This window comes from Hippocampus comes, unplaced genomic scaffold (assembly GCF_001891065.2).
Source record: "Hippocampus comes isolate QL1 unplaced genomic scaffold, H_comes_QL1_v1.1 scaffold401, whole genome shotgun sequence".
Classification (NCBI taxonomy): Eukaryota; Metazoa; Chordata; class Actinopteri; order Syngnathiformes; family Syngnathidae; genus Hippocampus; species Hippocampus comes.
In genome coordinates this window covers 178,770-203,450 of record NW_017805210.1, presented here as the reverse complement: position 1 = coordinate 203,450, position 24,681 = coordinate 178,770, and the positions used below count along the sequence as shown (strand labels likewise).

The 24,681-nt window shown below is 43.6% G+C and overlaps 4 protein-coding genes and 1 long non-coding RNA gene across 11 annotated transcripts in view; 4 read left to right on the top strand and 1 right to left on the bottom strand.

Moving 5' to 3' along the window:
* Positions 1-35: 35 nt before the first annotated feature.
* ccdc126 (coiled-coil domain containing 126) lies at positions 36-5,418 on the top strand. 2 transcript variants are annotated; one of them, XM_019868904.1, is made up of 3 exons: positions 36-547; positions 3,592-4,132; positions 4,207-5,418. In XM_019868904.1, the coding sequence occupies exons 2-3, from the start codon at positions 3,895-3,897 to the stop codon at positions 4,443-4,445; spliced, it is 477 nt and encodes a 158-aa protein (XP_019724463.1). In that variant the 5' UTR covers positions 36-547; positions 3,592-3,894; the 3' UTR covers positions 4,446-5,418. The 2 variants fall into 2 exon arrangements, with proteins under 2 accessions (XP_019724463.1, XP_019724464.1); XM_019868905.1 differs by lacking the exon at positions 36-547 and having other exon boundaries at positions 3,593-3,726; positions 3,761-4,132.
* A 238-nt stretch (positions 5,419-5,656) lies between these two features.
* On the top strand, positions 5,657-10,668 carry LOC109515238 (transformer-2 protein homolog alpha-like). Of its 5 annotated transcripts, none has more exons than XM_019868903.1 (10): positions 5,657-5,861; positions 7,034-7,167; positions 7,265-7,430; positions 8,457-8,504; positions 8,894-9,082; positions 9,438-9,553; positions 9,669-9,834; positions 9,871-9,923; positions 9,992-10,062; positions 10,199-10,668. In XM_019868903.1, the coding sequence occupies exons 1-10, from the start codon at positions 5,826-5,828 to the stop codon at positions 10,207-10,209; spliced, it is 990 nt and encodes a 329-aa protein (XP_019724462.1). In that variant the 5' UTR covers positions 5,657-5,825; the 3' UTR covers positions 10,210-10,668. The 5 variants fall into 5 exon arrangements, with proteins under 5 accessions (XP_019724462.1, XP_019724461.1, XP_019724459.1 ...); XM_019868902.1 differs by having other exon boundaries at positions 9,989-10,062; XM_019868900.1 differs by having other exon boundaries at positions 9,669-9,923; positions 9,989-10,062; positions 10,199-10,231; positions 10,284-10,668.
* Positions 10,669-10,740: 72 nt separating this feature from the next.
* Positions 10,741-12,012, top strand: LOC109515214 (transformer-2 protein homolog alpha-like). Its single transcript, XM_019868839.1, has 3 exons — positions 10,741-10,959; positions 11,349-11,537; positions 11,893-12,012. The coding sequence occupies exons 1-3, from the start codon at positions 10,741-10,743 to the stop codon at positions 12,010-12,012; spliced, it is 528 nt and encodes a 175-aa protein (XP_019724398.1).
* Positions 12,013-14,732: 2,720 nt separating this feature from the next.
* LOC109515242 (uncharacterized) lies at positions 14,733-16,587 on the bottom strand. Its single transcript, XR_002168149.1, has 2 exons — positions 16,205-16,587; positions 14,733-15,192 (listed from the first exon to the last, which is right to left on the bottom strand). It is a non-coding gene; the product is annotated as an uncharacterized LOC109515242 (long non-coding RNA).
* A 2,492-nt stretch (positions 16,588-19,079) lies between these two features.
* The window catches only part of igf2bp3 (insulin-like growth factor 2 mRNA binding protein 3), a 16,984-nt gene continuing 11,382 nt past the window's right edge, over positions 19,080-24,681 (top strand). Inside the window, exons 1-2 of one of the 2 annotated variants that reach the window (XM_019868897.1) lie at positions 19,080-20,027; positions 20,770-20,830. In XM_019868897.1, the coding sequence (XP_019724456.1) occupies positions 19,853-20,027; positions 20,770-20,830 (236 nt within the window). In that variant the 5' untranslated portion in view covers positions 19,080-19,852. The remainder of the gene's footprint in view (positions 20,028-20,769; positions 20,831-24,681) is intronic. The other variant, XM_019868898.1, reaches the window with a different exon arrangement.

The following is a 24,681-nucleotide window of genomic DNA, read 5'->3' as shown; positions in this document are numbered from 1 at the left end:
AAAAAAAAACACCAAATTAATTTCACCGACTCAAGCTCATTTTACTCATTAAGTTAAAATCGAAATATTGTAACACGGAAATGTTTCTAACTCGTAATCGAGAGTTAAATGAGTGATTTCTCTGTCACTGTCCCCTTTTGTCATCCGCGGGTCAAACGAAAGGCAGTAACGACTACAAGTCCCACAATGCCTTGCGGTGACGCACAGCGAACCTTCAAGGGAACCGTGACGGTCAGCCCACTTGCGTGCAACATTTCCAGCTGTGCACTTTAGCCTACTGAGTCGCAGAGCGTTTTTCGGAGCTTAGCAGAAGAAGCAATTAAATGTTCGACTCTCGGGTCATGATGACCGGCTAACTTAAACATAGAGACGGTGGAGACTTGATGTTTTGTTTTGGTTTGTTTTATTTTTGTTCTTTAACCGGCGACCGCAGCAACCCTTTCACGTCATCCTTTCGGGGTTTGGAGCCCTCATCTTCCTTCGTTTGGCTGCAGCATGGCTATTATATCACCAACTTCGAGATAACCTCGGGTGCAGGAAGCCTGAGGTAAATTAGCATAGCCTGCTAGTCTACTGTCTATTTTAATAGCGTTGTTGGCGAGCTAACATGACGCTAACACGGAGTTACAAAGTCGCTACACGTTAACTTCCCCTTTTGCAGCTGCAAACATATGCATTGAAAGTACCACAAAGGTGAAAACTACACGAGAGCGTCTCTTGTGAATTTTTCACCTTCATGTGTAACCTTGGCAGCAACATTACGTGGTAGAGAAGTTAAGTGAACCGCTACGTTTGTCAAGGGGCAGTTGCTTTGTTCTGCTGTCATACAAGGTCAACTTGACAGTAATTCTTGGCACTCAATATCTGATAGTTTCGTTAACGATCTGCGAGTCGGATGAGCGGACAGTGTGCCTCCACTCAGCAATCGGTCAATGTTCAACCTCAGTATTAACTCCCGTGTGCGTGTGCCTTTATCCCAAGTTGAATGAGATCCAAAGTAGGAAACACTGAGACCAAGCGTTCTTTTTAATGTTGTTATAAGGAAAATAATTATGCCGTTATTTGTGACTATCAAACGAGGCTGCGGTCGCGTATCTTATATTTAAAATGGGAAAAATAACGGCTCATTATTTGCAGACTGTGTGGCAGATTTTTTGTGAGCATGGCCAATTTTGGCAAAGATACTAGTGGATGACGATCAAGGAACAACATTGTGACCCACATAAACCAGAGGAATTTCTTGGAATGAGATTTGGAAAAATGCATAGCAGTCATTGACTCCGGCTGTATGAAAATCGAGGATTTTAGAGTAATAATTCAATCTGCTAAGGGTCTAAAATGTCCTTAACAGATTGAATGATACCCATCACAGCTGCATTATTGGGCTTAAAGGATGCCAGTGAACAAATTATGCTTTTTTTTTTCCTTTTTTTTGTGCGACTGTAATCTGAGCGTTGAGGTCAGGCATAACGAAGCAAGTAATAAACGGCACTAATATAGCTGATTCATGACAACACAAATATGTGTACTGGGACATCTGTAATCTGTATGTTTCAAATAATGTTAGGTGGAGTGCAGGATGAATGTGAAGTGTCAGAAAAGATTCAGGACTGGTGTCACAAAATGAATATTTCAAATCCTAAGTATGTTTACCCTTAAATTGTCATTCACTGACACCCATGTCACTCACCAGGCCACACACACTCAAGGTCACAGATGGTACAGTAGAATATGAGAATGCTGACCCAATGGAAAAAAATAATACCTGCACCTCTCGTGCACAAAAAAAAAAATACATACTTGATAAATTGAATGTGATAATTGGTAGAATATTCTCAAACGATTCTATAGCTGCAGCCCTAATACAATGGCTTAGTGATTACTTAACCCGTGACTGGATGAAGTGGAAGCATGCAACTTTTGTGATATTGCAGACTTGATAGCTAGGAGGACTTGACAAATGGGTGTGAGACTACAAACAGATTGGCATGGGCAAATTTCCCATGTAACAAAGCATGCTATTGCTTTTGTCGTCTGCGCAGTGTGGCTTGTGGACAGTTCTGTGTTTTTAATCCAATAGATGTCGATCCATTGGCACAATGCAATACATGTTTGTTTTTTTCACCCTGAGGCTAAAGTTCGGATCACTCGAAAATGGTGTGATGCTGCACAATTTGTTAGGTTGTTGCAGGTGTGTACATGTCAGGCTTCATGTGTGGTTCAGCCTTACGTTCGCCTGCCTGACCGGTTTTTCTCCCTGCTGGCTTGCACAGTTGCGCATGTTTTGGGGATTATCTTCACAAAATGTACTAGTGATTCTTTAAATGGTTCATTTTAAAAACATTTGTCAAGTAGTTGTGTTATTTGTTGACCAAGCTTGCTGTCGGAGGGGAAGCTGAGTTCCTTCTGCAGAAAATACCGCTGCCCTTATCGGTGTGACTCAGGCGACCCTCTAAAACATACACGCTTTATTGACCGGTGTTGCTAATAGCATAGTGCAGAAGCAGGGCGCTTGGTACGGTCACCCTGATGTTTTTTGTTTCACGGGCGCTTTGCATTTGTGCTTTATTCAAATATGTGCCGATTAAAAAAAAATCAGTGCCTGGCATCAAAGGGCATGTCTTCTCTCTAGTAAGGCACTTCACAGACTGCATAATCGAAGCCTGTAACACAAAATGTTGCCCTTACAAAGGTTGTGTTCACCCCGTTAGGGAGATATTAATTCGGCAAGAGTATAATTTAACTTTGGAGTTGTAGATTTAGGGGATATAAAACTGAGCCCCTGTACTACTGTATATCTAAAAAAAGAAAATGTGCAAGTGTAACTAAAGTCTCAAATGAATGTATGTCTTATTTCAAAGATGCTGGCGACGAGCAAAATGGATTCTGTTACCTCTGCTTTCATAATTTATTGCCTCAGTCAGTCGCTCCTGTCTCATCAGCTCAACAGGTAAATAGCGGCACACCCATCACAGAAGGGAGAGAGAATGGACCCGTTGGCAAAGATCTAAAAAGTGAAAAATGATCACTTAATTTTCCTTGCGAATGCGCGCCGAAAAGCTATTTGTCCTTTCACTGACCCTTGTGTAGGTGGGATTAGAACGTGAATGCCCTCAATGGTTGCCACCGCTGCTATGAATCCTTTCAGGAGCAGCAAAGTGGATCCAGTTACAGCTCAACTAGCAATTAGGTTTCTGGGCTGAAATGTCAAAATGTGTTGCGGCGTGCACGCTGCCTACTTATTGACCAAGGAAGTCTGCTTTGATGTGGGGCTGCAGTTAATCGTTTTAACAATCAAGTAGTTCACCGATTAGCCCATCCGTTTGAGTAATTGGATCAAAATTGATTTTGCGTGATTAAAAATGCAAAACCAACACACTAACGAAAGCAAGAGAAAAAGCTTCTTCTTTTTTTAAATTTTTTTTGGGTCCTCTTGAAGTCGCCATCCTCACATTTGACACTGTAGTATCTGTGACTTTGAGCGTGTGTGGCTTTCAATGAAATGTTGAACAGGTAGGTGAGGCTGCAATTTCCCAGCTTCCCCAGATAATTTCTTCTCTCGAACCTCTTTATTTCGTTGTGTGTGTATAGGTTGTCCAACGCCGTGTGAGCATCCTATCCAAGCCCCCATTCTGCTATGGTGGGCAGCCAACCACCAAAGATTGAGGGTCTCCTCGTCTAGGAGAATCCAAGTCGAGCATTCTTGCGCTTCACGGGTATCGAAGATTACCTCGTACTGCGACATTTGTGAACTCTGGACTTCTCCCTGGGAATCGACAACAAAAACACTTGAGAAATCGATCACCTGTCACGCCGAAGCAACGATATCGAGGCCGTTCACATCCGACGGCAGCAAGCGTTCCCGTTTCCTGCTCCTTCACCATCCCCAGTATCATGCTTGGCACTCTCCTGAGACGCAACATGTCGCAGAAGCTGAGTGTGCTGCTCTTACTCTTTGGTCTGGCGTGGGGACTCTTGTTGCTCCGCTACACCGTGCAGCAACCTCGCCACCAGAGCAGCACAGAGCTCCGCGAGCAGATACTGGAGCTCAGTCGGCGATACGTCAAGGTCCTGACCGAGGAGAGCCAGAACGCTCCCGGTGGGCCGCAGGGGACCACCATGGCTGGTTATGGTAATCATTTCACGAGAATTTTCCAGACTCGGGGGCACATGTCGTGACTTAATGATCTATTCTTCTGCACGCAGCGGATCTGAAGAGGACAATAGCGGTGCTGCTGGATGATATCCTGGAGCGCCTGGTCAAACTCGAGGGGAAAATTGAATTGGCTGCCAATGTGTCTCTCACCAACGCCTCCCACGGGACCGTCCTCGCTTCCACTCCCGCCGCCTTGCAAAGAGCCTCCCACCAGGAGCGAGCTAGCAGTCATCATGGGACGTCACGCTTCAACCCACAAAGCCCCAACAAGCCTCAGCAACATCTTTGAGTTTTGTTTTGGTAGCCGTGTTGACTGCTCTCTTGGCACATCCCACTTTTTCTGAATTTATCCCAGGACGTCCGCAGACTTGGAAGGAACTGATGCTTCTTGGAAAGCCAAAAGGAGGGAAAACCTTTTTGCCTTCACTTTTTTTTGCGCCACAGTATTTATTGTATCGGATCAAGATTGCAGCGTGCATTTTTATATTTCAATTTTGCATTTTTATATAATGGCATATTTGAATCGTATTACTAGTACTGGCTTCAAACTATGTATCGCCCGTTGTGGAAACTGCAGTGCAAGGCTCTAGGCACATTTTGGGCTCACAGTAGTATACAACTTAACAATATTATGTCAACCTGCTGAACTCAACAGAATGCTCACAATATGAATTGCTGTATTTGTGCTGTGGACTATTGCTCCATGCAATAAAATATGATTCATCTCTTCTTATCTTACATTTAGTTGCATAGACGTAATCCAAAGACTGTTCAGCCTCAATCTGAAGCTCGTGATCCAACAGATGAATCTCATTTGCCGCTGAAATGTGCCCCCTTCCCTTTACTTGCCTTGGGAGTGATTTCACTCAATGTAGAATGGAATGAATGTACTGCAAGGTCAGTATCTTTGGTGCTGTGAAGACGACTGACCATCTGCTAATACGCGTTCAGGGTTCATGTTGCACTGTGACTGTAGACATTTTATAAAAATTAATGGGCTAATCCACTTTTGGTAGTGCTGTTATATTGTATGTGGGAGGCGATTGTTACCTGCTGGAGGAGTCTTTCAATCTCTGCTTGGTGAACTATCCCATGCAGATTACAAACCTTTCAAATGCGCATCATAATGATGCCTGTTAACCGTACTAGATTTAACCAACAAATGTGGGCTATAGACGTAATGTCTCACTTGTTCTGCTTCACTGGCACAGTTTTAACTGTACCGTTAGTCCACCAGACTCAATAAACTGGTTCAAATATGACTAGTGTAATAAATGTTGTGTACTATAGTATTTAGTCCACAAGCACTTGCTAAATCGCAATAAGTGTTGGGTATAAAAGAAAGTAAATGTCCCATTTTATGTTGAAATACTGTCCTCTTAACGACATTGTGTGATTTTATTGTGTCGCTGACACATTCCTTGCATTACGTCATCCGCCACGCGACATACCTGACACAAGCAATGTCGCCAGCGCTTAGATGCAAGGGGCGTCATAATCGGAAATGACGTACTGTGCGCTTTCTCATCGCTCCGCCCTCGCGCGCCATTTTCTCGTCGCACATCTCTCAAACCAAAACATTTGGTATTTAAACGTTTTACTTCTTGTTTTTTGTTTGCTTATTTTGTATATTCCGGAAAAAGTTGCTTGGTAGGTAGATGACCTGAAAATGAGTGACGCCGACGAGGGAGGTAACGAAAGACGGGTAAGGAGTGATCCCTTTTACCTAACTCGTTGCAAGCCGACAACAAATACGTACATTAAACCGAAAAAGTATTCCTCAATCAATGAAGTTTTCTATCGATTACATTTTGCAGCTTTTGCCTCGAGTGGAGCTCGCCTAAAAGCCAGTTCTGGGGTTGCATCTTGCTTACGGACAATAATTCTTTGTTACACTCCTTTAAGAGGATCAAGTAAACTTCAGTAACTTTACGTTCGCTTGAACCCCGTCCGCGGTGTGACCCTGAACGGCGTCTTGAAATTCCAGGAGTATTTTTTGTTTTTATTTTTTGGCTTATGAAGCCCAGTAACCGTTATATGTTGTGGTCATATGAAAAGTCAGGCGCAGATACCCCTCATTTGGTCTAATAAACCTGGACTATTCACCTTTTGGCAACTTTTCCTTCCTAGCTTTCAAGTGTTACGAACTTGACACAAGTTCTGTAAATGTTCTGATTAAAAAAATAATAATAATAAATTACTGATGAACATTGTAAATTCGAATAAAGTGCAATTTAGTCACTGTTTTTTTTTTTCACCAAGTACAGTACATCTTTATCGTAAATCTAATATTTTAAATAAAGGATCTGTTGTTCGTGAAAGATTTGCAGAATTTTATCCAAGAATGATGGAAGAAAGAACACAATTCCAAGCTCAAAAGCAGGCTAATGAGCACATGAACAGAGAAAATAGAACCAAGATTAGAACACTTGGGTCTAAAATTGGGGTGAAGAAAAACACACAAATAAAAGAAGATTATGACGAGTAGAAATGAAAACTTGTAAAGAAACCGGAAGACAGAACATGTCCCTCGGTTAAGGAAACCTTGCTTGTTCCACAGCTCTTTTTTGAGCATGCTAACTTTTTGTCATAAAACTGCATGCTTTACTTGTTTTGATGGCCGTGTGATAGTTACTAAAATCGTTTTCTAAACTCTGACAGTCTCAATACACCCTCTGAATGTTTATATTTCTTAAAGGGGGCTTTTTTTTTTAATGCAGAAATGACATATTCATTGTATGTTGCCCGTAAAGTGTCTGGAGAGTGCAAGTTGTACGCTGTTTAATGTGTTAAACCCTTTAAAAAAAAATAAAAAAGGGCTTCATGTTATAAATACATGTAAGTGTAAATGATAGTGTTTTACCACTATGGCAACAGGGGTCTCGGTTCTCATCTAAATCTGAACACGGAAGTCCAACTCAGGCCAAGTCGGAGAGCAGCTCAGGCTCCACGAGTCCATCCCGAGAATCCAAGCATTCAGAATCCAGATCCCGCTCTCGATCAAAATCAGGGTATGTTGTTATTTGTGTTCATAAACAGGTGAAATATTGTTTCTGTCCACTTTGTGAGAAAATGTATCAACCTTCGTGCCTCACACTCTATTTTCAGCTCTAGTTCGAGGCACGTTTCTGTCCGACATGCTAGCCGTTCACCCTCTCCATCTCATCCCTGCCGACGGAGATCTCGATCTCATTCCAACAGCCCCGACTCCCGCCGCAGGAAGAGCCGGAGCACTTCGCCCATGTCAAACCGCAGCCCCAAGGCTCGGCTCAGGGTGAGTGCCAACTAATTTGTGACATTTCATGTTTTTGTACACTGTGCATCGTCCTATTTAAACATTATCTCATGAAAAATCGAAGTAAGCAACTTAGTGTTTGTGATGCGCTGAGATACTTTCCCCCTATTGAATGGCGATGCGCATTTCAGGTTGCATCTGATTGTTCCATTGGGTGTTGCATACAATTCGATATGAATTTACCGCTCGTATTTCTAATACGCATATTGCGTGTGGCGTTATTGGCAATATTTTTGGGGGGTGTTTTATGCTACCCTATAAGAGACACCCCCCCCAAAAAAAAAAAAACTAACTTTTTTAAGTCCTGGAAGCAGTCTAGCAAAGAGAAATGTGACAAATTGAAGAGCATCGGCTGTTAGGTTTAGATGAATACGCACGCGTACCCGGAGCAAACATTAGAATTTGGGTTTTGGCTGTTGAGGCCAGCAGAGAAGGCCTTGTTGACCCTGACCAATCATCACTGTCAAGCAGTATTTAAACTGTCACGCCAAGTTCCGCTGCAAAAGGCGAAAAGCGTGCATTCAGTATGCAGCCCTTCGCACGGCTTGGCAAGCGAGCCAAAAATGTTGGCAGTGCTACAACATCCAATGTGTAGTTATTCTCTTGACTGTGCGGCTACGGACAACCTCATTGTATGACTTCACGACGAAAACATAAACAGCCTTTGGCTCGACTCCGAGGCTCCGCTTTTATTCACTGTCTGCAGCTGTCTTTAATTGTTGTTTTTTTGTTTAACTCAGGGCAAAACAACAACCTCAACATCATCCGATTGGTACCGCTCTGTCGAGAAAAAGACGAACCGTCACTCGGAACAGTCGAGTCCAATTAGGCTGCGGTAGCGCCGCAAACCTTTTCGAAGTTATCTTGCGACGAATCAACGAACTTAACAGGCCGAATGTGTGCGTCGCACGCGGGAATTTTTCAAGTAATTGCGGTTCATGCTGTGGCAAAAGCACTCTGACGGCACATTCAATAACCGTTGCTGTTATTTCATTCTATCAACAGAGCCATGAAGCCAAAGAAGCGAACAGCCACGGCGGGCTAGTCGATAGGGTAGGTGGACCTTGGGCCTTATTTTGGGCGGGCGTGGTGTGGTAATTGTGCATGTGATTTCTCGGGTGGAATCGCACGTAAGTGGGACACATCGCGTACACGTAACGGTAACTCAGCATTTTGAATGAGGCTCACCCGATTGATACCTCAGAGATTCCGTTCGGTGTGCTCGTAACCGCTGATAAACTCCATGTTGATTGAGGTCAAAACGACCCGCCTCGGGTTTTTAAAGTTGTCGAATGGGTTATTAAATCTGTCAAGGGTTTGAACGCTGTTCCGCTTGCAGAAATGATCAAAGTAGGCCGGAAAAGGTTGCAATTGGACATTTGTATGCACCGAACAAGAACGGAATGCGATCAACCAAAAGCGTTATTGTTGACCCCTTCTAGGCAAACCCCGATCCCAGCAAATGTTTGGGGGTATTTGGCCTAAGCTTGGAGACCACAGCGCGAGACCTGAGGCACGTGTTTTCACAGTACGGTCGTCTGACTGGTGTCAACGTGGTGTTCCACCAGCGCTCGGGCCGCTCGCGAGGATATGCCTTCGTTTACTTTGAGAGACTGGAAGATTCAAAGGAGGTAAGGTTGACTTGTTTCATTTTATTGCGACTCGTCGCCTCTATATGTTGAATAACGTGCATTTCCTTGGACCAAAACTGCTTCTGTGGCAGTAATTACCGTACAGTAGCATAGACACAGTCCAGTGCGGTGTTGCTCCAACGAGATGACGTGTCATCTCAAGTAAACCTGTTTTCAAATTGCGCCATGTGTCGTCGTATGGCAACACGCACCGTCTCCATTCTTTGCTGGGCACGTGTGATTACGCGAGTGCACCACTAGATGTCAGTATCGTTACAGTCGACCTCCGAGTCAAGGCATCCATGCCGACTGCGCATATGATGCTGATCCTTGACTCTGGACGTTTGTTTCTCAGGCAATGGAGAGAGCCAACGGTATGGAGATCGACGGGAGGGTAATCAGAGTAGATTACTCCATTACCAAGCGTGCCCACACCCCCACACCTGGAATTTACATGGGTAAACAATCTATGTAAGAGTCAAACCAACGTTTTCCCCTTTTTATGTCGCACTCATGAAGAGTGGAGTCGGTTACCAATCTCCTTCAAATCTCTTTTTTTTTTTCCTTGTTTGTTTTTCTTGAATAGAGAGGATGACGATGACGACGACGATGGCGGCGGTGGAGGTTACCATTGGGGAAGGAGTTCTTATCGTGTTCGAGGCTATGAACGATGCTACGAGCGAAGCTACGACCGAGCCTACGACCGAGGCTATGACCGAGGTTACGACCGTGGTTACGACCGGAGCTACGACCGGAGCTACGACAGGGGCTACGACCGAGCCTACAATCGGGGCTACGGCCGATACGACAGCTACGAAGAGTACGACTACAGATACGACGGGTAAGTCATCATTTCCATTGTCCAAATGTTGCTCTACTCCATTTCAACTCTCCGTGTACCCATTGCAGGCGCAGGCGCTCCCCATCACCGGACTACGGGAGATACAGAAATTCCTCTTGGTCTCGCTCCTACAACCAAAGTAAGTATGAACGAGACCAAATGAAAGCCTTTTGATGTTGAATATGACTCCGATATACTCATTTGGGTTTGTATCGCTATTTTCATCAAACGCCACTGACTTGCCTTGAATGTGTGTGCTTTGTTTTTTTTTTCAGGGCGCTTCTGAGGTGCTGCAGCTGATATGAACTTAGCATGTCGAAATTCACAGCACGCTTTGAGTTCAAGGTAGTTGTGTTTACATGCAGAGGGTGGTTTTAATTTGCGAATCTCTCAACTTCCACGATGCGAGAGCAATGGACTCAAAACTTTTTTTTTTTTATTGTTGCCATTCACCCCTTTTTTTTTTTTTTTCTAATCTTCACTGTTACACAGTGGGAATTGAATCTTCTGGTAAGTACCATGTAGAGTTAGCGTAAATCTCTGCTGACACTGCTTAAGGTCATCATTTGAGTTTTATGATCAAACTGCCTTTTTGTTGTTTTTTTTTGGGGGGGGGTGCTATATATGGAAATACAACTATGAACTCTGAAAAGTTTCTCATTTTTCTGGCTCGAATGTGTATTCGAATTGAAGTTGGGCTTCACTTTTATGGGTGAGAGTGAAGATGTGTGGGTGAGGTGGGAAATGAAGCAAAGGAGAGTTTCACAGAACCAGCCAAGACGCCAGGATGGTGTTCTAAGTTCATACCTTTGGAATCATGGTTGGGCCGCACTTCAAGTTCACAAGGACTTCTCTCAAACTTTCAACACCACTTCAGTCCAGCTGCGTCGCACGCGGGAATTTTTCAAGTAATTGCGGTTCATGCTGTGGCAAAAGCACTCTGACGGCACATTCAATAACCGTTGCTGTTATTTCATTCTATCAACAGAGCCATGAAGCCAAAGAAGCGAACAGCCACGGCGGGCTAGTCGATAGGGTAGGTGGACCTTGGGCCTTATTTTGGGCGGGCGTGGTGTGGTAATTGTGCATGTGATTTCTCGGGTGGAATCGCACGTAAGTGGGACACATCGCGTACACGTAACGGTAACTCAGCATTTTGAATGAGGCTCACCCGATTGATACCTCAGAGATTCCGTTCGGTGTGCTCGTAACCGCTGATAAACTCCATGTTGATTGAGGTCAAAACGACCCGCCTCGGGTTTTTAAAGTTGTCGAATGGGTTATTAAATCTGTCAAGGGTTTGAACGCTGTTCCGCTTGCAGAAATGATCAAAGTAGGCCGGAAAAGGTTGCAATTGGACATTTGTATGCACCGAACAAGAACGGAATGCGATCAACCAAAAGCGTTATTGTTGACCCCTTCTAGGCAAACCCCGATCCCAGCAAATGTTTGGGGGTATTTGGCCTAAGCTTGGAGACCACAGCGCGAGACCTGAGGCACGTGTTTTCACAGTACGGTCGTCTGACTGGTGTCAACGTGGTGTTCCACCAGCGCTCGGGCCGCTCGCGAGGATATGCCTTCGTTTACTTTGAGAGACTGGAAGATTCAAAGGAGGTAAGGTTGACTTGTTTCATTTTATTGCGACTCGTCGCCTCTATATGTTGAATGATGTGCATTTCCTTGGACCAAAACTGCTTCTGTGGCAGTAATTACCGTACAGTAGCATAGACACAGTCCAGTGCGGTGTTGCTCCAACGAGATGACGTGTCATCTCAAGTAAACCTGTTTTCAAATTGCGCCATGTGTCGTCGTATGGCAACACGCACCGTCTCCATTCTTTGCTGGGCACGTGTGATTACGCGAGTGCACCACTAGATGTCAGTATCGTTACAGTCGACCTCCGAGTCAAGGCATCCATGCCGACTGCGCATATGATGCTGATCCTTGACTCTGGACGTTTGTTTCTCAGGCAATGGAGAGAGCCAACGGTATGGAGATCGACGGGAGGGTAATCAGAGTAGATTACTCCATTACCAAGCGTGCCCACACCCCCACACCTGGAATTTACATGGGTAAACAATCTATGTAAGAGTCAAACCAACGTTTTCCCCTTTTTATGTCTCACTCATGAAGAGGGGAGTCGGTGACCAATCTCCTTCAAACCTCTTTTTTTTTTTTTCTTGTTTTGTTTTCTTGTAGAGGAGATCGGCGTTGGAGGTTGCCATTGGGGAAGGAGTTCTTATCGTGTTCGAGGCTATGAACGATGCTACGAGCGAAGCTACGACCGAGCCTACGACCGAGGCTATGACCGAGGTTACGACCGTGGTTACGACCGGAGCTACGACCGGAGCTACGACAGGGGCTACGACCGAGCCTACAATCGGGGCTACGGCCGATACGACAGCTACGAAGAGTACGACTACAGATACGACGGGTAAGTCATCATTTCCATTGTCCAAATGTTGCTCTACTCCATTTCAACTCTCCGTGTACCCATTGCAGGCGCAGGCGCTCCCCATCACCGGACTACGGGAGATACAGAAATTCCTCTTGGTCTCGCTCCTACAACCAAAGTAAGTATGAACGAGACCAAATGAAAGCCTTTTGATGTTGAATATGACTCCGATATACTCATTTGGGTTTGTATCGCTGTTTTCATCAAACGCCACTGACTTGCCTTGAATGTGTGTGCTTTGTTTTTTTTTTCAGGGCGCTTCTGAGGTGCTGCAGCTGATATGAACTTAGCATGTCGAAATTCACAGCACGCTTTGAGTTCAAGGTAGTTGTGTTTACATGCAGAGGGTGGTTTTAATTTGCGAATCTCTCAACTTCCACGATGCGAGAGCAATGGACTCAAAACTTTTTTTTTTTTTATTGTTGCCATTCACCCCTTTTTTTTTTTTTTTCTAATCTTCACTGTTACACAGTGGGAATTGAATCTTCTGGTAAGTACCATGTAGAGTTAGCGTAAATCTCTGCTGACACTGCTTAAGGTCATCATTTGAGTTTTATGATCAAACTGCCTTTTTGTTGTTTTTTTTTGGGGGGGGGTGCTATATATGGAAATACAACTATGAACTCTGAAAAGTTTCTCATTTTTCTGGCTCGAATGTGTATTCGAATTGAAGTTGGGCTTCACTTTTATGGGTGAGAGTGAAGATGTGTGGGTGAGGTGGGAAATGAAGCAAAGGAGAGTTTCACAGAACCAGCCAAGACGCCAGGATGGTGTTCTAAGTTCACACCTTTGGAATCATGTTTGGGCCGCACTTCAAGTTCACAAGGACTTCTCTCAAACTTTCAACACCACTTCAGTCCAGCTGCGCCAATAAAACAAAGTGGGGAAATAGACCTGCAAGACTTCATTAGTTATGTCTCGTTTCATGAAGTCAAATATCAGAATACTGCAAATAGTGATGTACCCGCCTCTACGAAAGAACGGTGAATCAAAAATGGCTTTCACTTAAAACGATAAGGCACCCTGTTAACTCTGGTTATGCGAGGCATTTCACATGGTAACTAAAATGTGTTTTAAGTTGACCTGCTTTTACACAAGGGCTCCGAAAATGTGATCAGGTTTCTTTACGTTCATTGTTGGGCACTGAGCAAAAAAAAAAAGCACACCGCATCGGCCCTCCGTGCGCACAGGTGACGACGCATCGGGCATCTTCAGAATGAACGCAATCTTGAAAATCTGGCGCTAAAACATTCATCTGCTTTTAACCCCCTTAATGCCATCTCAAATAATGGCGTGGCTTCTTCAAATGGGTGTTGGAATAACTGCTGACATGTCGCGGGGGTGCGGGGGGGCTCGCAGCTATGCATCGGTTCACTTTTGACAGCCTGGAAAGTTCTCCAGCTCGAGGTTCAAAGTAAGACATTTCAGCACAAAGATGGACTTGACCTTGTTGTTGTCTTCATCTCTTTTAATGTGTGCCATGTTGACGCTCCCCCTTTTTTTTTTCTTTCTTTCCACTGTTATTTAAGCCATGACCTTTTGACGTGAATGTTCTTTGGCGGCTGTGCGATTCCATGACAAGTGCAACCATATTTGCGCGGTCCAATGTGTTTCACACACATCCACGGACCAAAAAAAAAGAATGCAGATAATTAACATGATTTTATGGTTAGTTGTGACGTTTAAAGAGCACTGACCCGGGTTCATTTTCAGGGGTCATCTGCTGATAGCTTGATCAACTGTAGTCCGCCTGGATAAGCGCTCCATGTTTCAGAAGTGCACTTTATGGCCTGTTGGCGACAGAATGGGCCCAATGGTCCCCGGCCTTGATTGTCGTAAGCTGCATGCAGCTAACAAATAAGTCATACATGCGTCTGGGTCGACGGATGATGTGAATTGTGATTTCACAGGAGCTCATCTTTTTTTTTTCTTTATTCAATTCACTGTGAAGTTTTGATATATGCTTCAAATAGGTTTTTGTGGTGTGCATAAACACACCTTGCCCCAAATGCTGACCTGGTGTAACTTGTGGTGTACTTGCGCTATCAAAGAGAGGTTAAGAGAGAATGGTGACTATTCTTTATGTTTTGGATACATTTTGACTGCATGCCGAACGCGCACTGTTTCTACGGTCTATGTTGACTCTAAATCTGTTATTAGTCAGCTAGTTGTCTCATCTGCTGTTATGTTTAGATGCTGAATATCCCTTTTTCTGACCTTCCCCATATCAACATGTATTTCCGGAAATCATTTTGTACAGAGCTTCCCCGCCCCACCTCAATGTTCATTTAAAAAGTGTATTTTGTACAAATTAAATGAGAACTTTTGAATCAAAACAGTACAGAATACAGCTGGTCTTTCAAAATAATCTTTATGAAACGTTGCAATTGAATGACAGAACAAAACATTAAATACAGGAAAGAACTTTCAGGGCCAGTTTCAAAATCTAATGAATCCACACCTGCGATGTAAATTACCCAATCACAAGCATTTACCCTAAACAAGCTCATAGATCATACAAATTTGCATTGTCAATATTTCCACAAGAACAAAAAAATAACAGTTTCAGTCCACACATTAGCAGACTAATCCATTCCACGGTATGTGCTGTCCACATTCCAAAAAAAAAAAAGTCCTGCACATTTTATTGCAGTACTATAGACAAAAGTACAAGTGTGAAATCTTGAAGTGCAACAGCCCACGTTTCTGTCTGCTTTGGGTTGGATCAGATCACGAAGAGTGTGGTTACTTAAAAGTCATTTTACGAACAGTTTACAGCGAGGAATAATTGACAAAGAATACAATCTTGAAACCCTAAACAGAAGGAGAAAAGACGGTCAAATTACGCCCAGTCGTTCAGTTAAATACAAAGTGTCACACGTTTCTGCAAATATTAGAAGAAATCTGTGAACACTGACTTTTTAACCAAATTTATGGACTGGAGGACGTGGACTTTAGAGTTTTATATGAAAAAGTGAGCTCATGCAACATCGTGGAATCAACAACTGTCCATTAAAACCCTACAGTTTTTTTTAATGACATGAATCAATCAAATATCACAAGTCTTGTCTCATAGCAGCTTTAGAAATATTAAAAACAATGCAATTCGTAACGTCCACTTTATAACCCATGCAAAACATACGAACCTGGCTATGAATATGCTGTCGTGCTAGGTAACGGAATTAAAAACAGCAACATTTCCCTATTTAAAAAAAAATACGGATTTATTCATTCTTGCCTAACAAGACGGAAGGCATGCTTTCGTAAAAGTTAAAACATTTGAGTTATGACACCAGAAAAATGGACATTTCCCTCTACCATTTTTAACGTACGAGATCTATAACCCTTTTATTTGTTATTTGATGTGACAAAAGTGTGATGTAAATACATCTATGTTAAAAATCGGGACTGGCTTGTTAGGAGGTGCTGCACAAACACACACACACACACGCACACACACACACACACACACACAAAAACCACGCTCACACCGCCATTTTACTACTGACATGAGGGTTGTCATCTCCCAAGAAGGAAGAGCAAAAATGGAGGGGGGGGTAAAAAGCACCCAGTTAGTTTGTTGTTTTTGGGGGGAGCTGGTGTGGATCCACTTGAGGTGCATTGATGCATGTGTTTCGAGCAAATAAGACTTAATGTGCTAACGTAGATGAGGAGGCGTCAGTGAACGTAACAGCCAGGGCTCAACATGGCGTTCGAAACGGTCACTCCTCAGTGGATGCTCTGCTGCACACGTTTAAACACTACATGAAGAACGACCTGAGAAGAGTAATGATTAGATAGAATAAAAGACGTAAAGAATTCTCACCAGTTGACAGAATCCAGAGATTGTGTAGCATAAGTGGGTTTGGGAGAGCCCTGGCGACGACTTTACTTGAGCGAGGCCAACAACAACCTGAAATTGAGCACTAACTGCCGACAACATACTTAAACCTACCCGATATACACCCCACAAAAAAAAATAAAATAAGAGTTTTAGCGCTGCACTTGGTTAAATCTGGCCCACGTGCACTAACTAACATAGGAAATGATGGACTCTCCCAACTTTATGTTACTTCCCCCCTATGGAAGGAGTCCATAGAAGGGGGTGGAGGGCTCTGGAAGTGTGGGGGAGGCGTTCTGTACATTCCTCAGCGATACATTCATCCGTCGCGCACATGGCTGCGTCGTAGCCTCGCACACGCGCACACAACGAGGCTGCAGCCATGCGAGAGCTCATTCAAGTCGACGTGCACGGCCCGAGACCTCACACAGCATGGCTGCAGTTGTCCAGAAAAAAAAAATCTATATGCAGCGGCCCCACAAGCCATCTTTCCCCGTGTTTCTTCTCACTCATTTTTGCGCCAGATAAATTGTCACAATTTTTGTAAACACAAACGCATCAACGGAACGTGCCAAGTAACGCAAATATTTATGGTAAATGTACCGATTCGATCACTCGGCAGAAACTGTTTTTAAAAACTTTCCGAGATCTAACCAGTGACTCGAATATAAACAGATTAAATGTATGAGCGTCTAGGAAGAAGGCGCATTGCTTCTTGAAGAACCTCTAGTTCCATACGGTTTGTTGTAAAAGTAAATCAATTGTGAGACAGGCTAGAGTTGAGCAAGAGCTCAATCAACTATCTGAAAAAATGCCACAAGTTGGCTCTGTGGCTCATATTTCGTTCCATCCCTATAGAGTGAACCAAAGTCCAACAATCTCAACGTGGACGTAAACGCATCATTGGCGGGCTGGTTCATATAGAATAGTCGCTCTCCCTCAGCCAATCAAATGGCCGCACCGGCGGCAGTAGTCGGAGCGGCCGTGCTGCCCTCTGATTGGTCAGCTCTCCCGGCCAATCAGAGGGCAGCATGTGGTGTGCGGGAGGAAACCCTCTCATGCAGGCATGGCCCGACTCTTATCCACTCATTCAAAGGGCCCGAAAACTACTTATTATGATGATGATGATGATTATTATTATTGTTTTTACTATAAAGGAAAAAGCACTAACAACATGCACTTTCAACTCTACTACTACTGTTGGAAATCGTTTCCTATGGAAGAATACAGTATTTGATAACTTACTTTTATTGACCACACTTATACTTGTTTAGCATGCATTGATAGCCAGGAAACACCCCGGAACAGACTATAAGGCGCAAAACAAAAACATGTTGATCACCGCTTGCATGACATTGTAAAAAACCTTTATGTGCAAAAATTGATTTATAAATTAATTGAAGTGCTCTCGTGCACATTTCCTATAACTCTTACAATAATGATATATCATCGATAGTAGTGCAGTATACAATATTACTGACAACACAAACGCAACTGCGGTGTAGAAATACATGACTTTATACTGAGAACTGCTTCTAATACTGGTATTTATCTACAACTTATTAAACAAACTAAATATAAGGCAAAACCGATTGAACAGAAATTGCAAAAAATTGTAGTGCCTTTAATGAGATATACAGTATGTGAATTTGAGACTCGACACGGTTGGCAGTATACACTTTATATTGACAGAAAGTGCAACTGAAGCTTACCCAAGCGTAATTGACATACAGTAGCTTGTGTGAGGAATGCTATATGTCTGTCAGGAAAATGATTAGGTACACATGTACAAGTTAATGAGGTCTAACATCACCACGGTTTGATTCACACTGTCAGAGAGGCATGTTTCTTGTTTCAATTATTGTGGTGTAAAACTACAATTATCACACAGAGGGCTGTCTACTTTAACTGCGGAATATTAGAAAAATCTCCCACCACAGTCATGAATTTAGTACATGTAAATCACAACTCAAAGTAGGTTTATAAAGGCAATAAATTTGCATTGAATCCTCATTATTAATTATTATGCTTAACTGGTCTGAAAGTTTTCATTAATAATAATAATAATAATAATAGTGTCCTACCACCACACATCATGACCATTTCTTCGGAAACACATACTTTTTTATGTCATTTTTGCTTGGTGTTTGTCCCGGTCGATTTCTCCAGGGGAAAATATGAGTCTTGGCTCACTAAGTTTTGTGAAGCACCGTGAAGCTTGCATTTAGAAACACTGCATTCGATTGTGCAAATGTACCTAATATTGTGGCCCATCCGTCGTGACCTTTGACTGCACAGAACAGACGTGTACATTTTCAAAAATGCACTTCTTGCGTTTCAATTGGGCCGTACGTTAGGACGCCATGTTTGAAAGCCCCTCCCCCTTGCAGTCAACATGGCAGCCAAGGCTCGCTATGAACCACATGGCCAAACTCAAACTCGTAGCAAAGTAGAACCGTGGAAGCATTTGAAAGGGAATGAATACAACATCTAAATATAGAAACGGGGTGGTTATGGTCCACTCGGGCGAGTTGTTTGACTTTGGTTGCGTATTGAGGGAGGGGAAGCGTATGAGGGAAAATGGACGCCTTCATTTGAATAGGAATACGTGTCATTCCCACGTTGCGTGAGTGAGAACCACGGGTCAAGCTCTTCTACCCCCCACCCCAATCCCCCCATCACATGTCACGTATTTCTTATTTTAGCAAAATAGTCGTACAACATCATTTATGAATGGCCCCACCCCGCCCCCCTTCGTCCTTGTGTGTGAGATCACTCTACTTAAGCGGAGTTTCCGTGCGCGTGCGCGCGCGGGCACGTTTTACTATAGCCCCGGCGTCCAATGAGAACGAAGCTGTTTTTTTTTTAATGCAGAGAAAGGCGTACGAATGTGATTCTAGGAAAGACAGCAGCCTCGAACGGAACCTCTTTTTTTTCTAACGCTGCCCAGGTTCTTTTCCTTTTTACACCAATCCTCTCTTCTTCCCCTCCTTAAAAAAAAAAAAAAAAAAAAAAAAAAAAAACATCCACTCCCCCTCAACTGTCCCCACCCCAGATTCCCGAGCAATTTTCCCCAATCCCAAACACTTAATTGAGCAATTGGGTTTCCTCACGTGTCGGTTGATTTGAAGTTTGAACACGTGGCTCATTCAAAAAAAAAAACGGAATAGAAGCGGATTTTTTTTCCTCCCCTTCTTCTTCTTCGTCGCTTCTTCTTCTTCTCCTTGGTTGTAGTCGACCCAGAGGCGGGTGCCTGCCTGAGCGTGTGTGACATTGTCCGTCTCTTCGGAGGAAGACACAAAGTAGTTTCGCCTCCTTTTTTCCCTTCCCTACCCAGCCCATCGTCGTTTGGAAGAGCGTGCAAGATTAATAACTAAGCGTTTATTTATTGCGTGGTGAAAGAAGAGGCAGAGAGAGGGGCGAGGGAGCGCGAAGCCACTACGAGGCTGCCAGTTTAAATCTAGGGTCGGTCCATTCCGTAGTGCACTAAACGAGGTTTCTTTTCCTTTTTTTTTTGTTTTTCTTTTTTTTTTGTTTGTTTGTTTTGAGGCAACTCCAAACGCAGCACGGTCGCTATCTGAGCCGTTGGGTGGTTCTTTTTGTTTGTTTTTTTTATTGTTGTTGGTTGTGAACATGAATAAGCTATATATTGGCAACGTGAGCGCCGAGGCCAGCGAAGAGGACTTCGAAACTATCTTTGAGACGTGGAACATTCCCCACAGTGGTCCCTTTCTGGTCAAAACCGGCTATGCCTTCGTGGACTGCCCCGACGAGAAGACTGCAATGAAGGCCATCGATGTTCTTTCAGGTGAGACGTTTGCAACGGCGTGAAACTGGGTTTTGTGTGTGTGCGTGGCCCCCTATTCGAAATGCATGTGATCATTGCGGCTGGGGTATCTTGCTTTTATTTGTATATACATCTCATTGTGTGTTTTTTTTTTAAAACACTTGAATTATAGTCGATGAATCAAAAATATCAACGGGATTCTCTTGTGGAGTCGAACCTTGTTGCGGGCCTTTGCTCGGGTTCGGGTTAGAGGTCGTCGTCGTATGTGTGTGAGTGTGTGTGTGTGTGTGCGTGTGGGTGGGTGGCAGGCAGCTTTTCGAGCCTTCTCAAGTAGTACTAAAATAAAAGCGTCTTTTCAAAAAGTCCCACAAGCCTTCTCCTGTGGCCACAAGTCGCTCGTTGTGTTGTGTAGCCATTTTGCCCATGCTGACACACCAGGTGGTTTAATTGTGTTGCTCAAAATGTAGGCCAACTATGAGGCGCACACACTTGCTTTTTTTGCACTGGCGACACTGCTTTTTTATATTAAATATAACAGTTGCGCTTTGGCACAAAAAAGATGATATTTTACCCGAATACTTTTGAATGAAACTGTTTCGTCGTTGCAACTCGCCTTTGTAAAAGCCATTTTGTGGCTGTCTGCTAATATTACCCCCCACTCCCTTGCACGTCAGTGGATTTGTTTTTATTTAATTAAACGAGGAAGCAGAAATCCCTAACAAGCAACAATGAATGCAGAATTGTTTTTGCATTTTTTTTTTAGGTAAAGTTGAACTCCATGGGAAACTTCTCGATGTGGAACACTCTGTGCCAAAACGTCAAAGGTAGGTTATAACTTTGAACCTTTTTGCTAAAAGTTTGTGCTTATGATTATTTTTTAAATGTATGTTTTGTCACCCCTCCCCCCTGAATGTTGTTGGGGTGGGGGGTTCAATGAAAAGGGGCGTATGGCTTGTTGTAGCTACTCCCTCCTCTCTGCCTTGACAGTGGGGTGCTGCCTTTTGGGCTCAACCGTCACATTTTTGTTGTACGTATTTATTGTTTTAAAAATAACTTATGCAGACACGTGCTGGGTGTCCAAAAATGTCCCCTTCAAGTGGCTGTACAAGAAAACGCATTTCAGGGAGACAGCAGGCATACGCACAGGCCTCATGGAGTCGTCCATTTGAAGGATCTGCTCCGTCACTGCTGGCTTCCGCCCCTCTCTCTCTTTTTTTTTTTTTTCCCCCTTGCCATGCATGAGATGGACGCTAAAAGCAGAATGGGAAGCCTTGGGGCCCCCAAAGTCACGCAAAACCTCGTTGCACAACTGCACACTCGTTGCCACCTCTCCTGTTGTATTTGCAGTTTAACGACATTTGGGGTATTTCCTCTAAAATGCTTGTAGATTGGCTCCTTGCGTGCACATCTTGTGAAGTTGGCGCACCCACAGCCTTATGAATATTTTGAGATAGTCCATTTGGTGCATTGATAGTGTGAGCTAAGATGTTGAATGATTTCTCGTCATGGCTACACGTTTTGTGTGCAACGTGTTGTTTCTTTGAATTAGCTGCCAAGTTGAAATGGGCTGTCACCTTGGAAACTTGCCATACATTTTATCACCCCCAAAAAAATGTCTGAAATTGTATCTTTTCAGACGGGTCTATTACCTAAAAATAATCCTAACTTTCTCATGAGTTCATTTTCTTTCCCACGTGAATGTCATGTGGGCGTTTTTTTGACGTACTAAAATCTGCCTTTGAAATAGATGTGCTGAATTAATTAATTCTTTACACAAACGTGTCTGTTTCAATTGTGTGCATATGTGTGTTTATCCAATAATGGAGTTGAGTTTCAGCCCTGCCTAGCAAAAGCCTGCACAATGTGAAATTAAACTAATTTTCATGAGCACAAATGGATAGTATAGGCAACATGGGCCACACACACACACACACACACACACACACACACACACACAGACACACACGCTGGGCCATTCTTTGCATTCTGCAAATATCAGCTGGGGGGAGGGATGGGAGGAGGGGGCTTGGCCAATCACCATGTCTTTAACCTTTGGACTCCTCAGGAAAAAAGGGAAGTGCTATAAACAGTCAGGAAAGATGCAAGCATGTACAGTGTCCATTTTGGGGTTAACACAGAGCATGGGCTGGAATTCTCCGAAAGGTTTTTGAAAATCTAAAAGCGAGAGAAAGACAGAAAAAAACCCACACACAGCTCATTGTGAATATGAACCATTGCAATGAAGAAAAAAAATCATTTGGATCCGTTGGCTTTACTTAAGTCGGTCATGTACATCAGTTGCACAAGATTAAAATGTTAACCAAACGTGTATCATTTTAAATCATTTCAGTGGAAATAGTAGAAAAGTACATCAATTAACCACTTTCTAAATCGTGTGCAACAGAAGGTTAAATACTTTTTTATTTTTTTTTAAAGGATAGTTATTGTAGTAAAAATAAATTAGGTCTCCAACAATTGCAAGTTTCAGCTACGGGGCGGAAAAAAAGACACAACTGGGTTTATCGGGTCAAAATGTGAGAGTTTAACCTTTAAATCTTTTAAATAAAAGCTAATTTTATGAGCAGCCCACGGTTTTGAAAAATAGAATTTTTAAAAGAAAATAAGCACTAAAGTGAGCCAATTTTTTTTTCTCCTACCAATTTTTAATTTTTATCTAAAAAAATAGGTACAAGTGTGTTTTGATTCACTTCCAGTTTGTGATTATTGTCTCGACTCTCCATGAACTCCTGGGTTCACATTTGCGTCTGGGAGGGGGGCGTTGATAAAAAAAAAAAAATCGGGCATAACCCAAAATCCTCACTGAGTCACATGTACAGAAGGAAAAAAAATGGCGTGGGTATAAGAAGGAAGTGTGTGTGTGTGTGTGTGTGTGTGTGTGTGTGTGTGTGTGTGTGTGTGTGTGCGCGCCTGTGCGCATGATACTGCTGTTAAACACACTAGGGCAAAAAAAAATGTCCACATGCTTTTCCTATCGCACTCTTATCACATTTGAATCCTCACTTGTAGCCTTTTAAAAAAGAAATAGAAGAACGGGGTAAAGATTGGTTCTTTTCGTTTGAGAAGTTTGCTTCACATGGTCATCATGGAGCCCCACCTGCACTTTTAAAAAAAAAAAAAAAAAGAGGGGTGTGAATTATGGCCGACAACTCCTACAATCTACCCACAGTTTCACGTCAACGTAGCCTTTGCATTCAACTTTTGGGGGGCCCGGCGCGCGGTGGCCAACGTGCAACAGTCTTTTCAGTTGAGTCACCTCATAGTGTCTGGCTGAAGATATTCAACTCATTGGAATGTTCTGAGGGAGCTTACAAAGCAAGTCATCCAAAAACTCATGGCTTTGAATGTGTATCTTATTTATGTGTGTGTGTGTGTTGTGGGGTGGGGGGGGGAGGAGTGGCGGTTCACAGCAAGCATTTAAGGCCCTTTGGTGTGTAGGAGGCGACCGGAGTGGCAGAACCTGGCCAATGTGGAGCTCAGTCAATCAGAACCAATGCGTACCTGAATAGTCTGATGGCTGGATGAGCGCCGAGTACTCGTTGTCTTTTTTTTTACTTGTGTAGGTTGCAATGCCTCCATATTGTTCAGTAGAAGCTGCTTTCTTCTGCATTTTTTTATGGGGGGGGGGTTGCATCTCTTTTTTTCCCATCCTTCTGACCATTGGTTAACACGTACAGAGCTCTGGTGTATTTAAAAAAAATTAAAAAAAAAAAGTACGTAAGGAGCACCGGCTTGGTCTTGGCCATCACCTACACCACCACACCCCAATCACCCATCCCCAAATCAAAGGCTGCAAGGGGGACCAGGGAATGTATAGAGCACCCAACCCCCACTCCTCTCCACTCCAATCCACCCCCCGCCCCTCCTAACCCTGCCTGACTTCTTCTGTCTGTGGAGCTATAGGTCGGCCCTGGTGCATTTGCACATTTCACATGGCGTTCTCACCGCAATGCAGAGCATACAGAATGTGTGGGTAGGAGGAGGAGCTGGGGGGGTGCTGGCGGTGGGACGGATCAGCCAGGAATGGCACACAGTTGGCCGGAAAGGGCTGGAATTCCACTTGGAGGTTATCTTTGAATTTACGTGACAATTTGCCCGTTTTTAGATTCAAGTAGTCAAAGTGTCGAATCTGAGTCGTGTACACTGCAGTGGATGCGTGCTACTGGTTGGAATGTTATTATGCCCCCTGATTTTGGGGGGGGGGAGTGCATAATCAACTTCATGTGTCTTTTTTAACATCCCTTTGACACTTGAGGGTTTGTGTGATGTAGCTCATAAAGGTGCTGCATCTACACCCCCCCCAGACGCGCGTAAACGTGCTCGACCTGGTTTCTGGTCTCCCACTTTGTTGCCTCCATATTGTTCAGTAGAAGCTGCTTTCTTCTGCATTTTTTTATGGGGGGGGGTTGCATCTCTTTTTTTTCCCATCCTTCTGACCATTGGTTAACACGTACAGAGCTCTGGTGTATTTAAAAAAAATTAAAAAAAAAAAAAGTACGTAAGGAGCACCGGCTTGGTCTTGGCCATCACATGACAAACCAAGCCCCAGTCAATACACCCCCCCTCCCACTTTTAGCCCAGCTCTACATGTTCCTGTCAGTGGACTTGTCCGTGTCCATGGTAACAGGGCCCCACCCCCACCGAGTAGAGTGGGCCC